Source organism: Arachis ipaensis, chromosome B7 (assembly GCF_059453495.1).
Source record: "Arachis ipaensis isolate K30076 ecotype BB chromosome B7, ASM5945349v1, whole genome shotgun sequence".
In the NCBI taxonomy this organism is placed as follows: domain Eukaryota; kingdom Viridiplantae; phylum Streptophyta; class Magnoliopsida; order Fabales; family Fabaceae; genus Arachis; species Arachis ipaensis.
In genome coordinates this window covers 2,035,818-2,052,279 of record NC_142442.1, presented here as the reverse complement: position 1 = coordinate 2,052,279, position 16,462 = coordinate 2,035,818, and the positions used below count along the sequence as shown (strand labels likewise).

Here is a 16,462-nt window from a genome sequence, read left to right as displayed (position 1 = left end):
ACAGAACCAATGATTATAGATCAAAATGATAGACAAGATATAAAATTGTGATATGGTACTTGATGATAATTAAAGAGAAGGTGAGAGGAGAAAAAGAAAATAAAAAAGGAGAATAAAACAATATAACAATTATGGTAAGACAATGACAATCATGCATATAGAAAATAATAATAAAAAAAATAATAGTGTATGATACAATGAAAAAATATAATAAAAATATAAATAAAATTTAAAAAAAATAATAAAATTACAAATAATTTAAAAATTAAATATAAAATTTAGAATTATACATGAAGATAAAAAATACTTTAAATATAATATTTTATCTTTACTTTAAATTAAACACTGTTAAAAAAAATAAATAAACTTATATAATATTTATAAATAATTACTTTATAAATATTTATCTTAATTTTGTTATACATAATAATAATATAATAATAATTTTTTTAATTTTTTATTTAATTTAAATTTATAAATTTTGTACATTTTAAAATTTAAATAACTTATAAATTTTTATATTTATTTTTAAATATTTGTTATTCTTAATTTTTAAATTATTTTATAAAATTTATAATTTTAAAAATAAAAATTTTACAAAACTATATGTGAGTAAATTTTTCTTCCCCTTTCCCCCCAAATTGTTTTTCAGTAAACTGAGAAAAATTAATTTGTTCTTTTTTTAAAAAAAAAACAGCTCAGACTCCGACACTATTTTATCAAACCCCTCTAAAACCTCAAAGGCAAAAATCCAAAACCCTAATTACCCGCCCCGCACCCATTCTCCGAAATGGCTTCCGCAGCCTCTCCAAGAATACCCACCGAGACGGTGAAGAACGCCGTGGAGGCTCTCCTGAAGTGGCGAGATTCCAATTCCGAGTCTCACAAACCCAAACTCTTCGACGCCGACGAAGAATTCGTTTACTTAGTCGTCACTCTGAAAACCATCCCTCACAAATCCCGCGTTAACCCTTACAAGGTCCCTTTACCCCACTCTCTCCTCTCTCCCTTCAACGAAACTTGCCTCATCATCGACGACAGGTCCAAATCCAAACTCACTAAACAAGAAGCTCAAAAGAAGATCAAGGCCGATAACGTCGCCGTTTCCAAGGTCCTCAAGTTGTCGAAGCTGGCCTCCGATTACCGCCCTTTTGAGGCGAAGCGGAAGCTCTGTGATTCATATGATCTTTTTTTCGCTGATAAGAGAGTGGTGCCTTTGATGCCCAGGCTGTTGGGGAAGAAATTCTTTAAGAAGAAGAAGGTGCCGGTGCAGGTGGACTTGACTAAGAAGAATTGGAAGGAGCAGGTGGATAAGGCGTGTTCGTCGGCGCTTCTGTTTCTTGGAACGGGGACTTGTTGTGTTGTGAAGGTTGCCAAGGTTTCCATGGAGAGCGAGCAGATTGTTGAGAATATGATGGCTGCCATTGAGGGGGTTGTTGAGGTTGTGCCGAAGAAGTGGGCGAATGTGAGGTCCTTGCATGTTAAGCTTTACGAGTCGCTGGCGCTGCCTGTTTTCCAGGCTGTTCCGGAGGTGAAGTTGAGGATTGAGGGAAGTAAGGTTGAGGAGGCGGAGAAAGAGAAGCAGACGATGGGGGAGGAGGAAGAGGGCGAAGACCATAGTGGCGCGAAGGCGGTGAAGAAGAAGAAGAAGGGGAGGATTCATGAAGTTAGATACATGGATAGCGAAGTTGGTGAGGATAATGTTGAAGATGTGGCAGGTAGTGAGGATGATGGTGGTGGTGTTGTTATGGAGGAAGATTTAAAGGATGCTGGAAAAGGTAGTGGAGAATTGGCGAATAAGAAGAGGAAGAAAGGGGCATTGAGTGAGTTGAGCAGTGTCAAAGAATTGAAAAAATCTGTTAAGAGAAGTGGTAAAAAGGATAAATCTGCGAAAGTGATGAAGGAAAATTCCATCAAGAAGAATCAGAATAGTGAATTATCTGTTGAGGATGGAGATTCAGGAAAGAAGGGGAAGAATATCAAGAAGAAACTATCTCTATTGAAGTCAGAAGAAGCTGATTTGAAAAAGAAAGTGAGGGCCAAGAAAAGTAAGAAGGCTGCTTAAGGTTATTGTTAGGATTTACTGTTAGATTTCACTGCTTGATTTAACTCTTGGTGGCTGCCATGTGTTGTTTTCATTTGTTGAGTCCTCTGGCAGATTTTGTATCAAGCATAATTTGTTTTGTTATTCTTTTTGAGTTCTGTTTTGATCATTTTATAACTTGCTATTGCTACTATCCAATATTCCTATAATTGAGCTTTAGATTGATTTGTGAGAAGGAGAATCAAAATATTGTTTTCTCAGTTCAGAAAACTCTTTTAAGTTGTTTAGATTTCATATTGTCAGATAACTCCATAGAAATTATGAGACGAATGGTCCCTTACTTTAAAGTAAAAGGCTTATCAAAGTTTAGCTTGAAATTCTACTACCTCCTATTTTGCCTAAGTATATCTCTGAAATTATTGTCTTCGATATCTTGCATATTGGCTTCTAGTTTTGATTTCTTGAGCTCCAAGAATATTGGAAAATGGAAAATCTATTACTCTTGCTGACTTCTTTTTACAGATTGAGAGGATTAAAGAAGCTTATGATACTCTTGAATTCATCGTAGGACTTGGGATATATTTGTTTTCCTACTTGACTCTATTATGATTTGCTATATATCGAATGTAAATGGTGTCAAATGTACTCCTGTTTTATTCGGGAATTTAGAGTAGAATTGGGTAAAGAGTGAAGATTTTTCTTTAATTTATAATGAACATATAAATTTTTATTGGTGAATTTTTTTTAATTCTATAAAAAGCAATTTTCACTCTTCACTCTTTACCCTAGCAATATACCCTTTCATACTTGCATCTTTTATTGTTTTGGCATTTATCGTCCGTGCCGTAGTTCCAGTTAACTCAAATGATACAACAAGCTTACGTATTCCTTTAGTTCTGTGTTTTTTGAAGTATTGAACATTAACTAGCATACTAGAAACTTGTATATTCCAAAGTTGTCTGTTTTTTCTTTTTCTTTTCTTTTCCTTTCCTTTTTGTTATTTTTTCTTATAACTTTATGTTGAGGGTCATCTGGTCTCTTATTCACTTGCATACTTTCTTCATGGCTGGAAGATATTTAGTATCTGTTGCGAAGTGTGATTGAGTGAGTTATAATTCAGGGTTTTCCAGGTAAATTTCAGTTATTTCGGAAAATAGATTTTCTCAATTTTTGTCAATTGTTGTTATAAAGTGTGATTTCTCACCGGATGCTCTTTAAGCGGACAAAATAAAGCATGCGAAAGATGTTAAATGTTATAAGATTACACTTGACAATAGGTAAGAGGGCAAGAAACATCATTCCCTTTTTGTTTAGACATCATGGATTCTGCCTCATTTGCTTCATTTTCTGGTTAGTCATCATGGTTCCTATTCACATGTCAATGAAGGATCAGATAAATTGGATCCGTGTTATGCTTTTAGGTGATGATACTTTATAGCCGCAAGTTGTTAAACTTATCAAAGCAAGTTCTACAAGAGTATTTGAATAAGTTTGATTTGTGAAATTTGGTTTGTAGCGTTGCAAGTTGTAGTTACTGTCTATATTTCTCCGGTATTTTGTTGGCGGTGATGCTACACGACTAAATTAGAGTTTCTGCTTTATCATAAGATTTTTTTATTCCTTTTGAACACTGTTTCTGCTTGTGGTTTGAGCTTTGAAGTCTGATCATTGTTGATGACAATATCTAAGGTTCGTGAATTGGCTGAAAAAGAGTCAGAAAATGGCATCTTCAGATTGCTTTGGAGTGATGTTACTCGGTTTCTTACAACAATACTTATCGGCACAACGTATTTCCCCCTCATTGTTCTTAGTAGTGATAAATATCCATTTTCTTTAGTCTTAGTTATGATATATTTTTAATGTAAGGCTATTATGTTGTACTCAGTGTTGTGAATATTGCGGCAACTGCCTTGGTTACAGATGCTGCAACAGCAATGTTTGGGGAAGCTGGTGTCAGTGCAGCAACAGGAGTGATGACTGTATGTTTATTTATTTATTTATTCTTTCTTCAATGTTTGAGGAATCTGTCCCAGGATTCCAAACGAGCTTAAATGGTTTTTATGCATAGATCTGATAATAGGAAACTCATATCCTCCGGGTCCATTCTTTCACTATGTCTACTCACTGTACTTTAAACTAGTTAACTGTTGATTACAAACTAATTTTTCAAAATTCTAAATAAAAATCAAAGGAAAAAACTTCTTTCTGTAAAGGATTGGATGCTATATTCAAAAACAGTCTCTTATTCATGTTTCCTCTTACTTCTTTTTAAGTATAATATCTGTAAATGCACCTTTTTTTGCGCTCCTTTTTCCCTCATAACATCTCATTGTTTCTTTTTTTTTTTTTTGTTTCCTTTGTAACTAAACAAGGTTGCAATTTTGCTTCTCACTGAAATCACTCCTAAAAGTATAGCAGTGCATAATGCCACAGAGGTGGCTCGGTTTGTGGTATGTTGTAAATTTTTTGCCCTTTCTTCTATAATCTGTGAGCAGAAATGTTCCTGATTTAAGCATTTGTGTTTATTTTGCATGTTTTCTGTTTACATGCTTCTTTTCAAATTCTTTCTATAACAAATATTGATTATAATGTCTTTAGGTCAGGCCAGTGGCATGGCTTTCCTTGGTATTGTATCCTGTGGGGAGAGTTGTTACTTATCTTTCAATGGGGATGCTGAAAATGCTCGGCTTAAAAGGAAGAAGGTCTGCTTGAAAGATATCTAGGAATTAATCTTTTCTTATCATATTGTATCTATTACTTCTTTTACGTCTTTATGAAGTTTCGTGACATCTAATCTTAGTTTGTCTGCAAAATTTTAGTCCCTTCGTCACAGGAATGGTGTTCTTTTATTTGCATCTATACTCCATGATAACTCCATTCTTAAGATTGACTTTTAATCTGGAAATTATGATATTTCTGAAACGGCATGCACACTTGTTGGAGCAATCATTGTCGACAATAGACTAAACCATCATTGTTTACTTTACCAGTGAGCCTTATGTAACTGAAGAGGAACTAAAATTGATGCTAAGGGGTGCAGAATTAAGCGGGGCAATAGAGGAAGAGGAACAGGTAATGGATTTTGGGTTTAATATTCTAATTGCACTTTGGTCCATTTTTTTTTCCCTCAAAATTCAGTCTTTTCCCATTTATATGATGAGTATATCTTCAATATATATATATAATTACAGGATATGATTGAAAATGTATTGGAAATAAAAGACACACATGTGAGAGAGGTTATGACGCCACTTGTTGATGTTGTTGCAATTGATGGAAGTTTAAGCCTTGTAGATTTTCATCATTTGTGGGTCACACATCAGTACTCGAGGTATTTAATTATTCTCGGCCTTCAAATTTGCAATGATAGTTCAAACTACAAAGAGTTTTGTTTCCAATGTGGTAACTGGATCATCATATGTTTTATAGGGTACCTGTTTTTGAGCAACGTGTTGATAATATAACGGGAATAGCATATGCAATGGATCTGTTGGATTATGTTAAGAAGGTTGGGAGATTTTCTTTCTCTTACTTATTGTTAATTATAAGTGCTTTACCTATTAATTTTATCCCCCAACCTCATAGTTTGCAGAATTATAATCTGTTTTGTTTTGAAGGGCGATTTGCTAGAAAGTACTACAGTTGGAGATATGGCTCACAAGCCTGCATATTTCGTACCCGGTAACTTATTCTATATTGTGTTCGCACAAAATATACTAGAGGTGATAGACACAAACAAGTTCAGTAGGTTTAATCATTTGATTTAATTTTGAACAGTCTTTACATTTTAAATTCAGTAGTTCATTTGAAATTATATTATGACTTTGTGCTATATTTGCTTAAAACATTTGAGTGTTATGAAAATGGTAGTTGAGATGTAAATCTCATCCTTAGTGTAAATCAGTCAATTTGTGGTTTTATGAAGCTATTGGGTTATGCTTGATAGCAACACACTTATATCTGTTTTACTGATTTAGAGTGTTTGGTGAATACATTCTTATTAGTTGTTACTGGTATTTTCAGATTCAATGTCCGTTTGGAATCTTCTTAGAGAGTTCCGAATCAGGAAGGTTCACATGGCTGTTGTACTTAATGAGTATGGCGGAACTGTGGGGGTATGTGCACACAACTCCCGAATCCAGCCAACCCCAATACATACTCTCTCTAATCTGCATATAAGTTCTAGAAGTCTTCACCTTGTGATGCTTACGGAATCTATATATATATTTCTATTTACAGATTGTAACTCTTGAAGATGTTGTTGAGGAAATTGTTGGTGAAATCTTTGATGAAAATGACTCAAAGGTAAGGCTTAGTATAAGTCATTGCACTCGATTCAGATATTAGTGGCTTATTACGCATTTCTTGCATTATATGTAGACTATTATTAGCCTTTAGCTTTTTGTAGCTTTTTGTAGTTCTTACTTGTTTAAATCTTTATGGCCACAACTCTATGCTGCTTAATGATGACATGCTGATTTACCATAAGAAAACTTCTTTATGTACTTTCGGGGTGATTCTACAGGAGGAGATTCAGAAAAAAACTGGTTACATAGTAATGCGAGCTGAGGGTGTATTTGACGTTGATGCGAACACATCTATTGATCAGCTCTCTGAAGATTTGAACATCAAGATGCCAGAGGTTCTTTACTTTTTATTTACATATTTATCTTCAGCATCTCAACTTGTTAATAGGTCTAAAACAAAAGATTAAATAGTTTGGGGATTTCACATTAGAACTTAGAATATAATTGGTATGAACCAATTCTTTTAAAAGCTTAAACTATTATTTTTTTGGTGACTAAAGCTTAAATGTGCTTATTAGCAGTATGGTAAATCTGTTTTAGAATTTCAGGTCTCTTAATATATATAAGTTGCTGCTACTATTTCAGGGTCATCAATACGAGACAGTGTCAGGCTTTGTATGCGAAACATTTGGATACATCCCAAGGACAGGTGAATCGATCAAAGTGTCTCTTGAACGAGAAGATGAAGATGATGATAATGAGGAGACCAAGTCTGACAACCAGGACTCGAAAGAGAAGAATCAGATTTTTAAACTCGAGGTAATCAATTTGTTGCTGCCTGAAAATTCTCACTCAAAATCTTAGCTTGTGTCTATCGAATTTAGAGCGTGTGGAAATAAGCAAGTTCAATGATACTGCAAAACTATAGTAAATTTTTCACCCGGTAGGCCTATTTTGCAACTATTTTGTATTTTGCTGCAGATACTAGCTGGAAATGCCAGAAAAGTGAGCGCTGTTCGGTTCGAAAGGATAAATGGTGAGGATGAGATGTTGGAGGCCAAAGAAGTAACTCACTTTGTCCCTAAAATTGTCAAGAGAAAATGGAATAATGATGAGGACTCGGACGATGCAGACTACGATGGAGATGCATTTGCGAAGAGACCGCAGCACGAGATTTCTAGCGAGTATATAGATGATCAGGAAAATTCTGACAGAAATTAAGGTTCACTCTTTTCATTTTTTGTTCTTCTTCTTTATATCTATTTGGCATGTTTTGGTGCCATTTTTGCAACACCATGTAAGATGGGAAGGTACATATTGAAAATGAGAATCAATAATGTGAACACATTCATAATTTTGTTCAAAAGGGAATGGGGGGTGTTTACACCAATAAGCCTTGTAACTCAATTGAGATTAGCCCTTTTTGCAAGTTTTGAAATCATGGGTGTGATGATCATCATGATAACGAGGGATTGATCTTCTTCTACTCAACTCCTTTATCATTTGTTTGCACATTTAATGTCAATGTACCTCCAAAAGAAAACTCAGGTGAAAATTTTCATGAATTAGTTTCATGTGCAAACTTACCCATCGAATTTATTTATGAAAAGTTCTAATTTTTTTAATCCGCTAATCAAGAAATTTTTTTTTGACAAAACTTTTATATATTAAATAATTTCGGATAAACGGTGGAGTATATCACTTTTCATATTAGTATTAAAAAAAAAGAATGAGTTGGAGTTAGTAGTGCTAAACGGTAGATTCAAGTGAAAATGTTGAAACTTTGTGTTGCATGAAAACAGATTCGAGCAAAGTTAATCTTAACATCCCAAAATGGTGCAACTAAAATATAACAAAGTATCTAAAACTATCACTAGAACTATATTGAATAGAGAGAACAAACGTGCTTGAATATCAATATTTTAATATGAACAACAAAATGCACATTGAGACATTGAGTCAAAGTTTATCTTCCTTTAAAAAAAAAGGTCTTTGTTTCCGTGTGGAACTGTGGATCCCCCGCCTAGGTTGCTATATAATATAGTCTTATGTCATTATTATTTCTTTGTCGTTTTACTTTCTGGTATCCAAATCCAACAACTATTTGGTGTTCATATTGCAGAGCTAGCTGTGCAGCAGTAAAACTATGATCATATATAAATTGTTAACATAACCAATATTAAAAAATGTTCATGTGTGTTTTAGTTTAGAGTAGAAATGATGTACTTAAGATTAGTTAATTGGATTGCATTGCATCTTAGTTGGCTATAAATCCTCGTTAGTTGCTTATTATTTACCATTATATCATTCATGCCTCTTTTCTTCAGTCCCCAGTAAACCAGTTTCTGTTGAACCAAATCAATATCAGGCCATGGGGTCTCTTTTGTTGCTGCAATTTCAAATCATTTTGTGTCTACATCTGTTCTTCACTTCTTTCTCTTCGTCTTCGTCTTTGTCTCCGCCTTTATGCCATCCTGACCAAAACTCTGCCTTGCTTCAACTCAAGAACTCGCTAAAAGTTGATGGATGGGAAAATGGAACAGATTGCTGTTCGTGGCCTGGTGTCACGTGTGAATCCACGTCCGGTCACGTGATTGGTCTCGACCTCAGCTGGCGTGGGCTTGAAGGTAAAATCAATTCTACAAGTAGTCTTTTCCATCTTACTCATCTCCAAAAGATCAACCTTGCTCAGAATGGTTTCTATGGTCCTCTATTACCATCTCAGTTTGGCGGGTTTGTGAATCTTACACACTTGAACTTGTCTTGGTGTTCTTTTGAAGGTGATATTCCTTCTGAAATCTCATATCTTTCCAAATTAGTCTCATTAGATCTCTCAGGTAACTTAAATCTAAAGTGGACAGAAATCACTTGGAAGAGGCTGCTGCAAAATGCAACAGCTTTAAGAGAGATCTTTCTAGATTATACAGATATGTCATCAATTAGTCTAAGTTCTTTGTCTTTAATCACCAATTGGTCTTTCTCTTCGGTTACTCTTGGTCTTAGTAACACAAATATAACGGGGTATTTGACAAGTGATATTCTTTGTTTGCCCAATCTTAAAGAGCTGCATCTATATGGAAACACATACCTTCAAGTCCATGTTTCTAGATTGAATTGCAATGCTTCTGTTAGTATTTTGGATCTTTCATTTTGTGAGTTCCAAGGATCATTGATCCCTTCATCTTTCTCTAATCTCACATATCTCACTTCTTTGACTTTGTTTGATTGTGGCCTTAATGGTTCAATTCCCTCTTCACTTTCAAACCTTCAACATCTCACTCACTTGGACCTTTCATCTAATAGTATCGTCGGCTCGATCCCATCCTCATTTTCAAACCTTCAACATCTCACTTACTTGGATCTTTCAAACAATAATCTAACTGGTGCAGTCCCAGCATCTTTTTCAAAGCTAGAGCTTCTCACTCATTTAGACCTTTCATCCAATGAACTCAATGGTTCAATCCCTTCATCTCTTTGGAAGCTTCAAGATCTTGTTGTCTTGGATCTTTCTTACAATGAACTAAGTGGTCAACTTCCAGATATATTTGGTGGGCTAAACAAACTGCAAACTCTTAATCTTGGGAAAAACAAAATACAGGGAAAGTTGCCATTCTCATTGTTTACATTGACTCAACTTTCCATCTTGTATTTTTCTTCTAATAAATTTGAAGGGCCCTTACCTAATCAAATAGCAGGTTTTTCAAATCTGACTGAATTATATCTGGATGACAACTTGTTAAATGGGACAATTCCTTCTTGGTGTTTATCTTTGCCGCTTTTGAAACATTTAAACCTTTCAAGTAACCAATTCACAGGAAATCTAAGTGAAATCTCATCTTATTCCTTGCTGTACTTAAATTTATGCGGCAACAAAATTCATGGAGATATTCCACAGTCGATTTTCGACCTTGTGAACCTCACTGAATTGTGTTTGTCATCAGATAACCATGGTGGTTTTGTCAATTTTCCACTCTTCTCCAAACTTCAGAACTTGAGGTCTCTTACTCTTTCAGGCTATGAATCAATATCACTAAAATCTGATGTCAATGCCAATTACACTTTCTCCAATTTGAAAATGTTGCACTTATTTTCCAACACCATACTTGACTTTCCAAAGTTCTCAGGAAAATTTCCGAGGTTGCTCATACTTGATTTATCCAATAACAATCTCCAAGGTGAAATGCCCAAATGGATACATGATTTGGATTCTTTATATCATTTGAACCTCTCAACAAACCAATTGACATCAATAGAAAATTTCTCATGGCATGGCCTGCAATACCTTGATCTTAGTTCTAACTTGATGACCAATGAAATTTCATCCATCTTATGCAATATAAGTTCTCTTGAGGTTGTGGACTTGTCCAACAACTATTTCACAGGAACAATTCCACAATGCCTTTCCAATTTATCATATCTTGAAGTTTTGGATCTACGGATGAACAAACTCTATGGCACTTTGCCAGATACGTTTTCCATGAACAGCAACCTCAAAACTTTGAATCTGTATTGAAATCAAGTAGAAGGCCAATTGCCTAAATCTTTGTCCAACTGCACAGAGCTGGAGGTTTTAATTCTTGGCAACAATCGAATAGAGGATACCTTTCCCTATTGGCTTCAGAATTTGACATCTTTGAAAGTGTTGGTCTTAAGAGGCAATAAGTTTTATAGTCCTGTTGGTAATAACTTGACAACCAAGCATCCATTTCCCAGTTTAATTATCTTTGACGCATCAGGCAACAATTTTAGTGGCCTGTTGCCAAAAGACTTCATTGAGAATTTCCAAGCCATGAAGAATGTTGTTCATGCTGAAGTGGGAAGTGTTTTGAGTTACATGAATAGTCGCTTTTACTCTGCAATAAGTTATGAAACTCAACCAGAGTATGCTAACTCATTGATAGCAACAGTTAAATGGGTCAGCAGAGCTTACACAAAAATTCCAACCATCTTTGCATATATTGATTTGTCAGAGAACAAATTTGAAGGAGAGATTCCAAATGTTATTGGAGAGGTTCATGCACTCATAGCACTCAACCTTTCCCATAACAAACTCATTGGTTCTATTCCTCAATCCATGGGATTTTTGACAGAACTTGAATCATTGGACCTCTCATCGAATATGCTCACAGGTCGGATCCCAAATGAATTGACCAATCTAAACTTTCTTGGATTCTTGAATCTTTCCAGCAACCATCTTGTAGGACAAATACCTCGAGGAAGACATTTCGATACATTTCAAGAGAATTCCTACCAAGGGAACATGGGGTTATGTGGATTTCCATTGCCAATACAATGCAACAAGATCCTCGAAGAAGAACCTTTATCCTCTCCAACCAATCAAGCTGAAGAAAAATTTGGATTTGGTTGGGAGCCAGTGGCAATCGGATATGGATGTGGAACTGTGTTCGGAATAGGATTGGGGTGCTGTGTTTTCTCCATTGGAAAGCCTCAGTGGCTTGTCAGAATCTTTGGAGGGAATCCTAACAAAGAGATGAAAAGGAAGAGAAGAGCAAGAACAAATTAATGGATATATGGTATAATAGATGCATGTCTTGTTGCACACTTCTTGGGACCATGAAACACTGTCAAGTTCTTTTTGCATGTTTGGTTGCACTGTAATACAAACTTGTACTAGTATTTATATTTTCTAGTGCTTCACATCTCAAATACTTTGTCACAATAGCATACCTTTTATAAATAATACATATTGAACTCTCTAGTTATTAATGTAACGTAATCTTAGCCTCATGAAAATTCTACAAAATATTTTTTAATATTATATTTGTTCTTTTTTAGTATTGTAAACAGAGAAGAAGTACTATTATTGAACACAACCTTTTAATTCTAGAGAACAACCTAATCGGATTGATCGGATAAGTGATTAAGAATCAAGGTATGTAAAGTAGTACTATTACTGCACGAGAAATAGTATTTTTTATCAAACTATTTTAGATTGTCATATTAAAAAAGAAGGAAAAAACAATCCAATTGTATTGAAGATATTCCTAATAGTTTTTCAATTGTTCTAACAAAATTACTAAAAAAAATGAACAATCAGAAAATTGTTAAGATCATTGGATTAGATAAAACAGTGAGAATTCAATTCGATCACAAGTTGGTTACAAATAAAAATTAGTTGCTCATATATACAGCATGCATAATAATGATCGTAGATTATCGATAATTTGACATCTTGGTAGTTGTTCTAGATACTTTTGGAAGGTGCAAGTGAAGAGCTTTTGGACCAAGAAACTCTCACACATATATAGGCTTTGAAAACAGAATTCACTTGCAACATAACTTACAAAGTAAACGAAAAGTACCACACCAAATCAAATAAAACATAAAAAAGACAACAGCAAAAGACATAAACTTATTACACATTTACATTACAACAAAAAGCTGAAACAGAGTTGTTCTTGCACGCCGGCGGTTTCCACGGCTCTTCCTTTTGGTCCTTTTACCTCCAAAGAGGACCACTAGCCATTCAGGCTTTCCAATTGAGAAAACACAATATCCCAATCCTATTCCAAGCACCATTCCACATGCATATCCTATTGCCACTGGTTTCCAACCAAATCCAAATTTGTCTTCAGCCTCAGAAGATGGATATTGTTGCAAAGGGACATTGTTGCATTGAATTGACAATGGTAATCCACATAGCCCCATGTTTCCCTCATAGGAATCATTTGAGAATGTATCAAACTGTTTTCCTTGAGGTATTGATCCTTCAAGATGATTGTTGGAAAGATTAAGTACTTCAAGAGAGTTCAGATTGGTCAATTCAGCAGGAATATTCCCATCAAGCATATTTGAGGAGAGGTCCAATGATTCAAGATTTGTCAAATTTCCCAAAGAGTGGGGAATAGGACCAATGAGGTTGTTATATGAAAGGTTGAGGCTTTTGAGTCTATGAAGCTCTCCAATAACATCTGGAATCTCTCCTTCAAATTTGTTTTCTGACAAATCGATAATTACAAAGGAATTTGGAATTTTCGTAAAAGGAAGACTGACTCTTTTAATTGTTGCAACCATAGAACTCGCATATGCTTCATTTGTGTGGCCAGTACCTAACACATCTGTATCAATATAAGACAAAGGGCTTTGCAGATCATGAACAATCTTCATGGCTCGAAAATTTTGTATGTATGCTTTTGGTAATGAGCCGCTAAAGTTATTGCATGATATGTCAAAAATAATCAAACTTGCAAATATCTTTTCAGATTTCAAATTTGCAATGTGGCCGTACAAGTTATTGCCTCGTAAGACCAGTATTTCCAACTTTGATAGATTCTTAAGCCAGTTGGGAAATGTGTCCTCAAATTGATTGTTACCGAGATCCAAATCCACAAGTCCTGAGCATTTGGACAAAGATTTCGGCAATAGACCTTCGAAATTGTTGCCATTGAGATTCAGTGTATTAAGATCCAGAAAGGTATCTGGCAAAGTTCCATGAAGTTTGTTCATTTGTAGATCCAAATCTCCAAGGAATGAGCTATTGGCAAGGCACTGTGGAAATGTTCCTGTGAATTTGTTGTGGGACAAGTTGACAATGTACAGAGAGGTTGCATTACAAAAGAAGGAAGAAATGTCATCAGCCATCGAGTTGAAACTAAGATCAAGGATTTCAAGTGGATACCATGGGAAATGGTCCATCAATGTAAAATTGTTGTGTGAGAGATTCAAATAACGTAATGAATCTATACCATGTATCCATTCGGGCACTTTTTCTTGAAGACTATTGTTGTACAATTTAAGATAATTTAAATTTGGAAATTTTCCTGAGAATTCCAACCAACCAGTAATATTGCTAGAAAGCAACTGCAGTGCCCACAAATTGGAGAAAGTGTGATTAACACTAGTTTCAGATTTTAGCAATAATGAACTACAACCTGAAAGATAAAGATACTCCAAGTTTTGAAGCTTAGAGAAGAGTGGGAAGTGGACAATACCGCTCCAGTTATCTGAAGAGAAGCACAAATCAGTAAGGTTGACAAGATGGAAAATCGATTCTGGAAAGTTTCCTTGGAGCTCATTGTTGCACAAGTCTAAATACTCCAAGGAATAAGATGTAATTTCACTTATATGCCCTCTGAATCTGTTATTTGATAGATCTAAGTAGCTCAAAGACTTGAGAGATAAGGCCCATTGAGGAATTGTCCCATTTAATAAGTTGCCTGTTAGGTCTAGTGTAGTGAGATTTAAAAATGCTACTTTGTCAGGTAGTGGTCCCTCAATTTCATTATTAGAACAATCCAAGGAAGAGAGTTGAGTTAAGGCAAATATTGAGGATGGCAACTTCCTTTGGAAATTATTATACGAAAGGCGAAGGGATTGCAAATTGGTTAGCCTGTCAAACACATTTGGAATTTGACCACTAAGCTTATTCCTTGAAAGACCCAAGTAAACAAGATGATGAAGGTTTGAAAGAAATGATGGGAACGAACCAGTGAATGCATTCAATGAAAGGTCCAAGTGAGTGAGATGCTGAAGGTTTGAGAGCAACGATGGGATTGAACCATTGAATCCATTTCCAGACAAGTCCAAAAAAGTTAGCTGTGTGAGGTTAGAAAAGGAATCAGGGATTTGTGATCCTGGGAATTGACACCATGAAATATCCAAAAAACTAAGAGAAGTACTGCACTTCAACTTTGGAACATGGACTTGAATGATTTCATTTCCAGATAACTTGAGCTCATAAAGATTGGGTAAACAGAGAATGTGACTTGTCAAGTGTCCCCTTATTCCTGTAGAAACAAGACTAAGAGTAACCAAAGAGAAAGAAAAAGAACAATTGGACAAAGGGTTTGGTGTTAAGCTAATTGAAGACATGTCTGTATAATCCAATACAATCTCACGTAAAGCTGTTGCATTTTGCAACATTCTTTTCCAAGTTGTTTCTTTCCACACCAAATCATAATTCCAAGAGAGATCAATTGATTGTAATTTGGAAAAGTGTGAGATTTGGGGTGGAATTTCACCATTGAATTGACAATGAGATAAATTCAAGTGTGTGAGACTCACAAATCTACTAAACTGAGATGACAATGGAGAATACTTGAAAAAATTGAAAGCAAGGTTGAGTGTTTGGAGATGAGTAAGATGAAAAAGAGTGCTATTGGGATTCATATTACCTACAAGTGCATTGCAACTGAGATCAAGGCCAATCACGTGACCAGACACAGAGTGGCACGTGACACCCATCCACGAGCAGCAATCTGTCCCATTCTCCCACGTACTCATCTTTGAATAAACTTGGGGGCACTCATGCTCATACTCATACTTATAGTCATAATTATATTCAGAAAATGAAGGGTTAAAAATGAATTGGGTCTTAAAGTGAAGCAAGGCAGAACTCTCTTGGGAATGGCATAGATGCGAAGACAAACATGCAAAATGGAACATCATAAACATATGAACACACAACACCACTCTAAGAACCAACAACATCAAATACCCCATTGCTTATTGTATGTATATAACTATATATGGCTTACTTGAAAATGGGATTGGTATGTCACTCATCAATTAGGATCCATCTATTTATAGATATTTTTTCTAGCTGGAATTACAAGCACCTATACCCAGCCAATGCATGATTTATAGATTAAAAGCTACAGCGACCAATAATATTCATACTATTCCAATCTATCAATGTCCAAGACTAATTCATAATGTAAGTTTAGTTTTCTTCTAACCCGAGACCCAGATAATTTTATTTCCATGATAGAAGGCATTTGTGGATGAACTTAGCTTGACTCACCAAGCTAAAACTAAGGTCAATATTGGTATTATATGTGGAAATCAATGGGCATGGGAAGAAAAAGAAGTTCATGACAAAAGGGGCACGATCCAGGTCCATGTTAAGAAATAATTCCATTTGATTAGTCTTTTTTTCTTTGGACAGAATATTTATTGGCCTTTTTGTTTGGGGTAGAATATTGATTAGCCTATGAATGAGTCAAATGAGAAATTAGTTGGAGTGAGAGGCTTGTATAATTTCTCTCTATTTTTGTTGTTCTTTTATATTTCTTTTTGGGTATGATAGCTGTGGTCTGTGGGTCATGGAGTAAGAAACTTGACTCTTTTTTTTTTTTTTTTTAATTTTCTTCTTGTAATTATACTCACAGAAATATGACATATGTTTGAACCACACCCACAATATCCACCA

General features: G+C 35.1%; 3 protein-coding genes and 1 pseudogene across 4 annotated transcripts; 3 read left to right on the top strand and 1 right to left on the bottom strand.

The window, feature by feature from the left end:
* Positions 1–724: 724 nt before the first annotated feature.
* LOC107608984 (uncharacterized) lies at positions 725–2,279 on the top strand. Its single transcript, XM_016310791.3, has one exon. The coding sequence runs from the start codon at positions 791–793 to the stop codon at positions 2,063–2,065; it is 1,275 nt and encodes a 424-aa protein (XP_016166277.2). The 5' UTR covers positions 725–790; the 3' UTR covers positions 2,066–2,279.
* Positions 2,280–3,623: 1,344 nt separating this feature from the next.
* LOC107608983 (DUF21 domain-containing protein At1g55930, chloroplastic-like) lies at positions 3,624–7,859 on the top strand. 2 transcript variants are annotated; one of them, XM_016310789.3, is made up of 13 exons: positions 3,624–3,831; positions 3,930–4,023; positions 4,417–4,494; positions 4,643–4,746; positions 5,035–5,116; positions 5,236–5,375; positions 5,474–5,552; positions 5,662–5,725; positions 6,068–6,159; positions 6,284–6,349; positions 6,570–6,686; positions 6,937–7,110; positions 7,273–7,859. In XM_016310789.3, exons 1-13 carry the CDS (start codon positions 3,719–3,721, stop codon positions 7,510–7,512), a joined length of 1,443 nt encoding a protein of 480 aa, XP_016166275.1. In that variant the 5' UTR covers positions 3,624–3,718; the 3' UTR covers positions 7,513–7,859. The 2 variants fall into 2 exon arrangements, with proteins under 2 accessions (XP_016166275.1, XP_020962567.1); XM_021106908.2 differs by lacking the exon at positions 3,624–3,831 and having other exon boundaries at positions 4,648–4,746.
* A 662-nt stretch (positions 7,860–8,521) lies between these two features.
* Positions 8,522–11,896, top strand: LOC107606443 (receptor-like protein 7; annotated as a pseudogene).
* Positions 11,897–12,353: 457 nt separating this feature from the next.
* Positions 12,354–15,867, bottom strand: LOC107606444 (receptor like protein 27-like). Its single transcript, XM_088494084.1, has 2 exons — positions 15,426–15,867; positions 12,354–15,038 (listed from the first exon to the last, which is right to left on the bottom strand). Exons 1-2 carry the CDS (start codon positions 15,751–15,753, stop codon positions 12,676–12,678), a joined length of 2,691 nt encoding a protein of 896 aa, XP_088350210.1. The 5' UTR covers positions 15,754–15,867; the 3' UTR covers positions 12,354–12,675.
* Between the last annotated feature and the right edge of the window lie 595 nt (positions 15,868–16,462).

Coding starts and splice junctions, on each gene's coding strand:
- LOC107606444 (XM_088494084.1), bottom strand. CDS start 15,753: ATGGGGTATTTGATGTTGTTGGTTCTTAGAGTGGTGTTGTGTGTTCAT. Junction 15,039..15,425: donor CAGTTGCAATGCACTTGTAG/GTAATATGAATC, acceptor TTGTTTCTACAG/GAATAAGGGGACACTTGACA.
- LOC107608984 (XM_016310791.3), top strand. CDS start 791: ATGGCTTCCGCAGCCTCTCCAAGAATACCCACCGAGACGGTGAAGAAC.
- LOC107608983 (XM_016310789.3), top strand. CDS start 3,719: ATGACAATATCTAAGGTTCGTGAATTGGCTGAAAAAGAGTCAGAAAAT. Junction 5,376..5,473: donor GTCACACATCAGTACTCGAG/GTATTTAATTAT, acceptor TATGTTTTATAG/GGTACCTGTTTTTGAGCAAC. Junction 5,726..6,067: donor GCCTGCATATTTCGTACCCG/GTAACTTATTCT, acceptor TGGTATTTTCAG/ATTCAATGTCCGTTTGGAAT.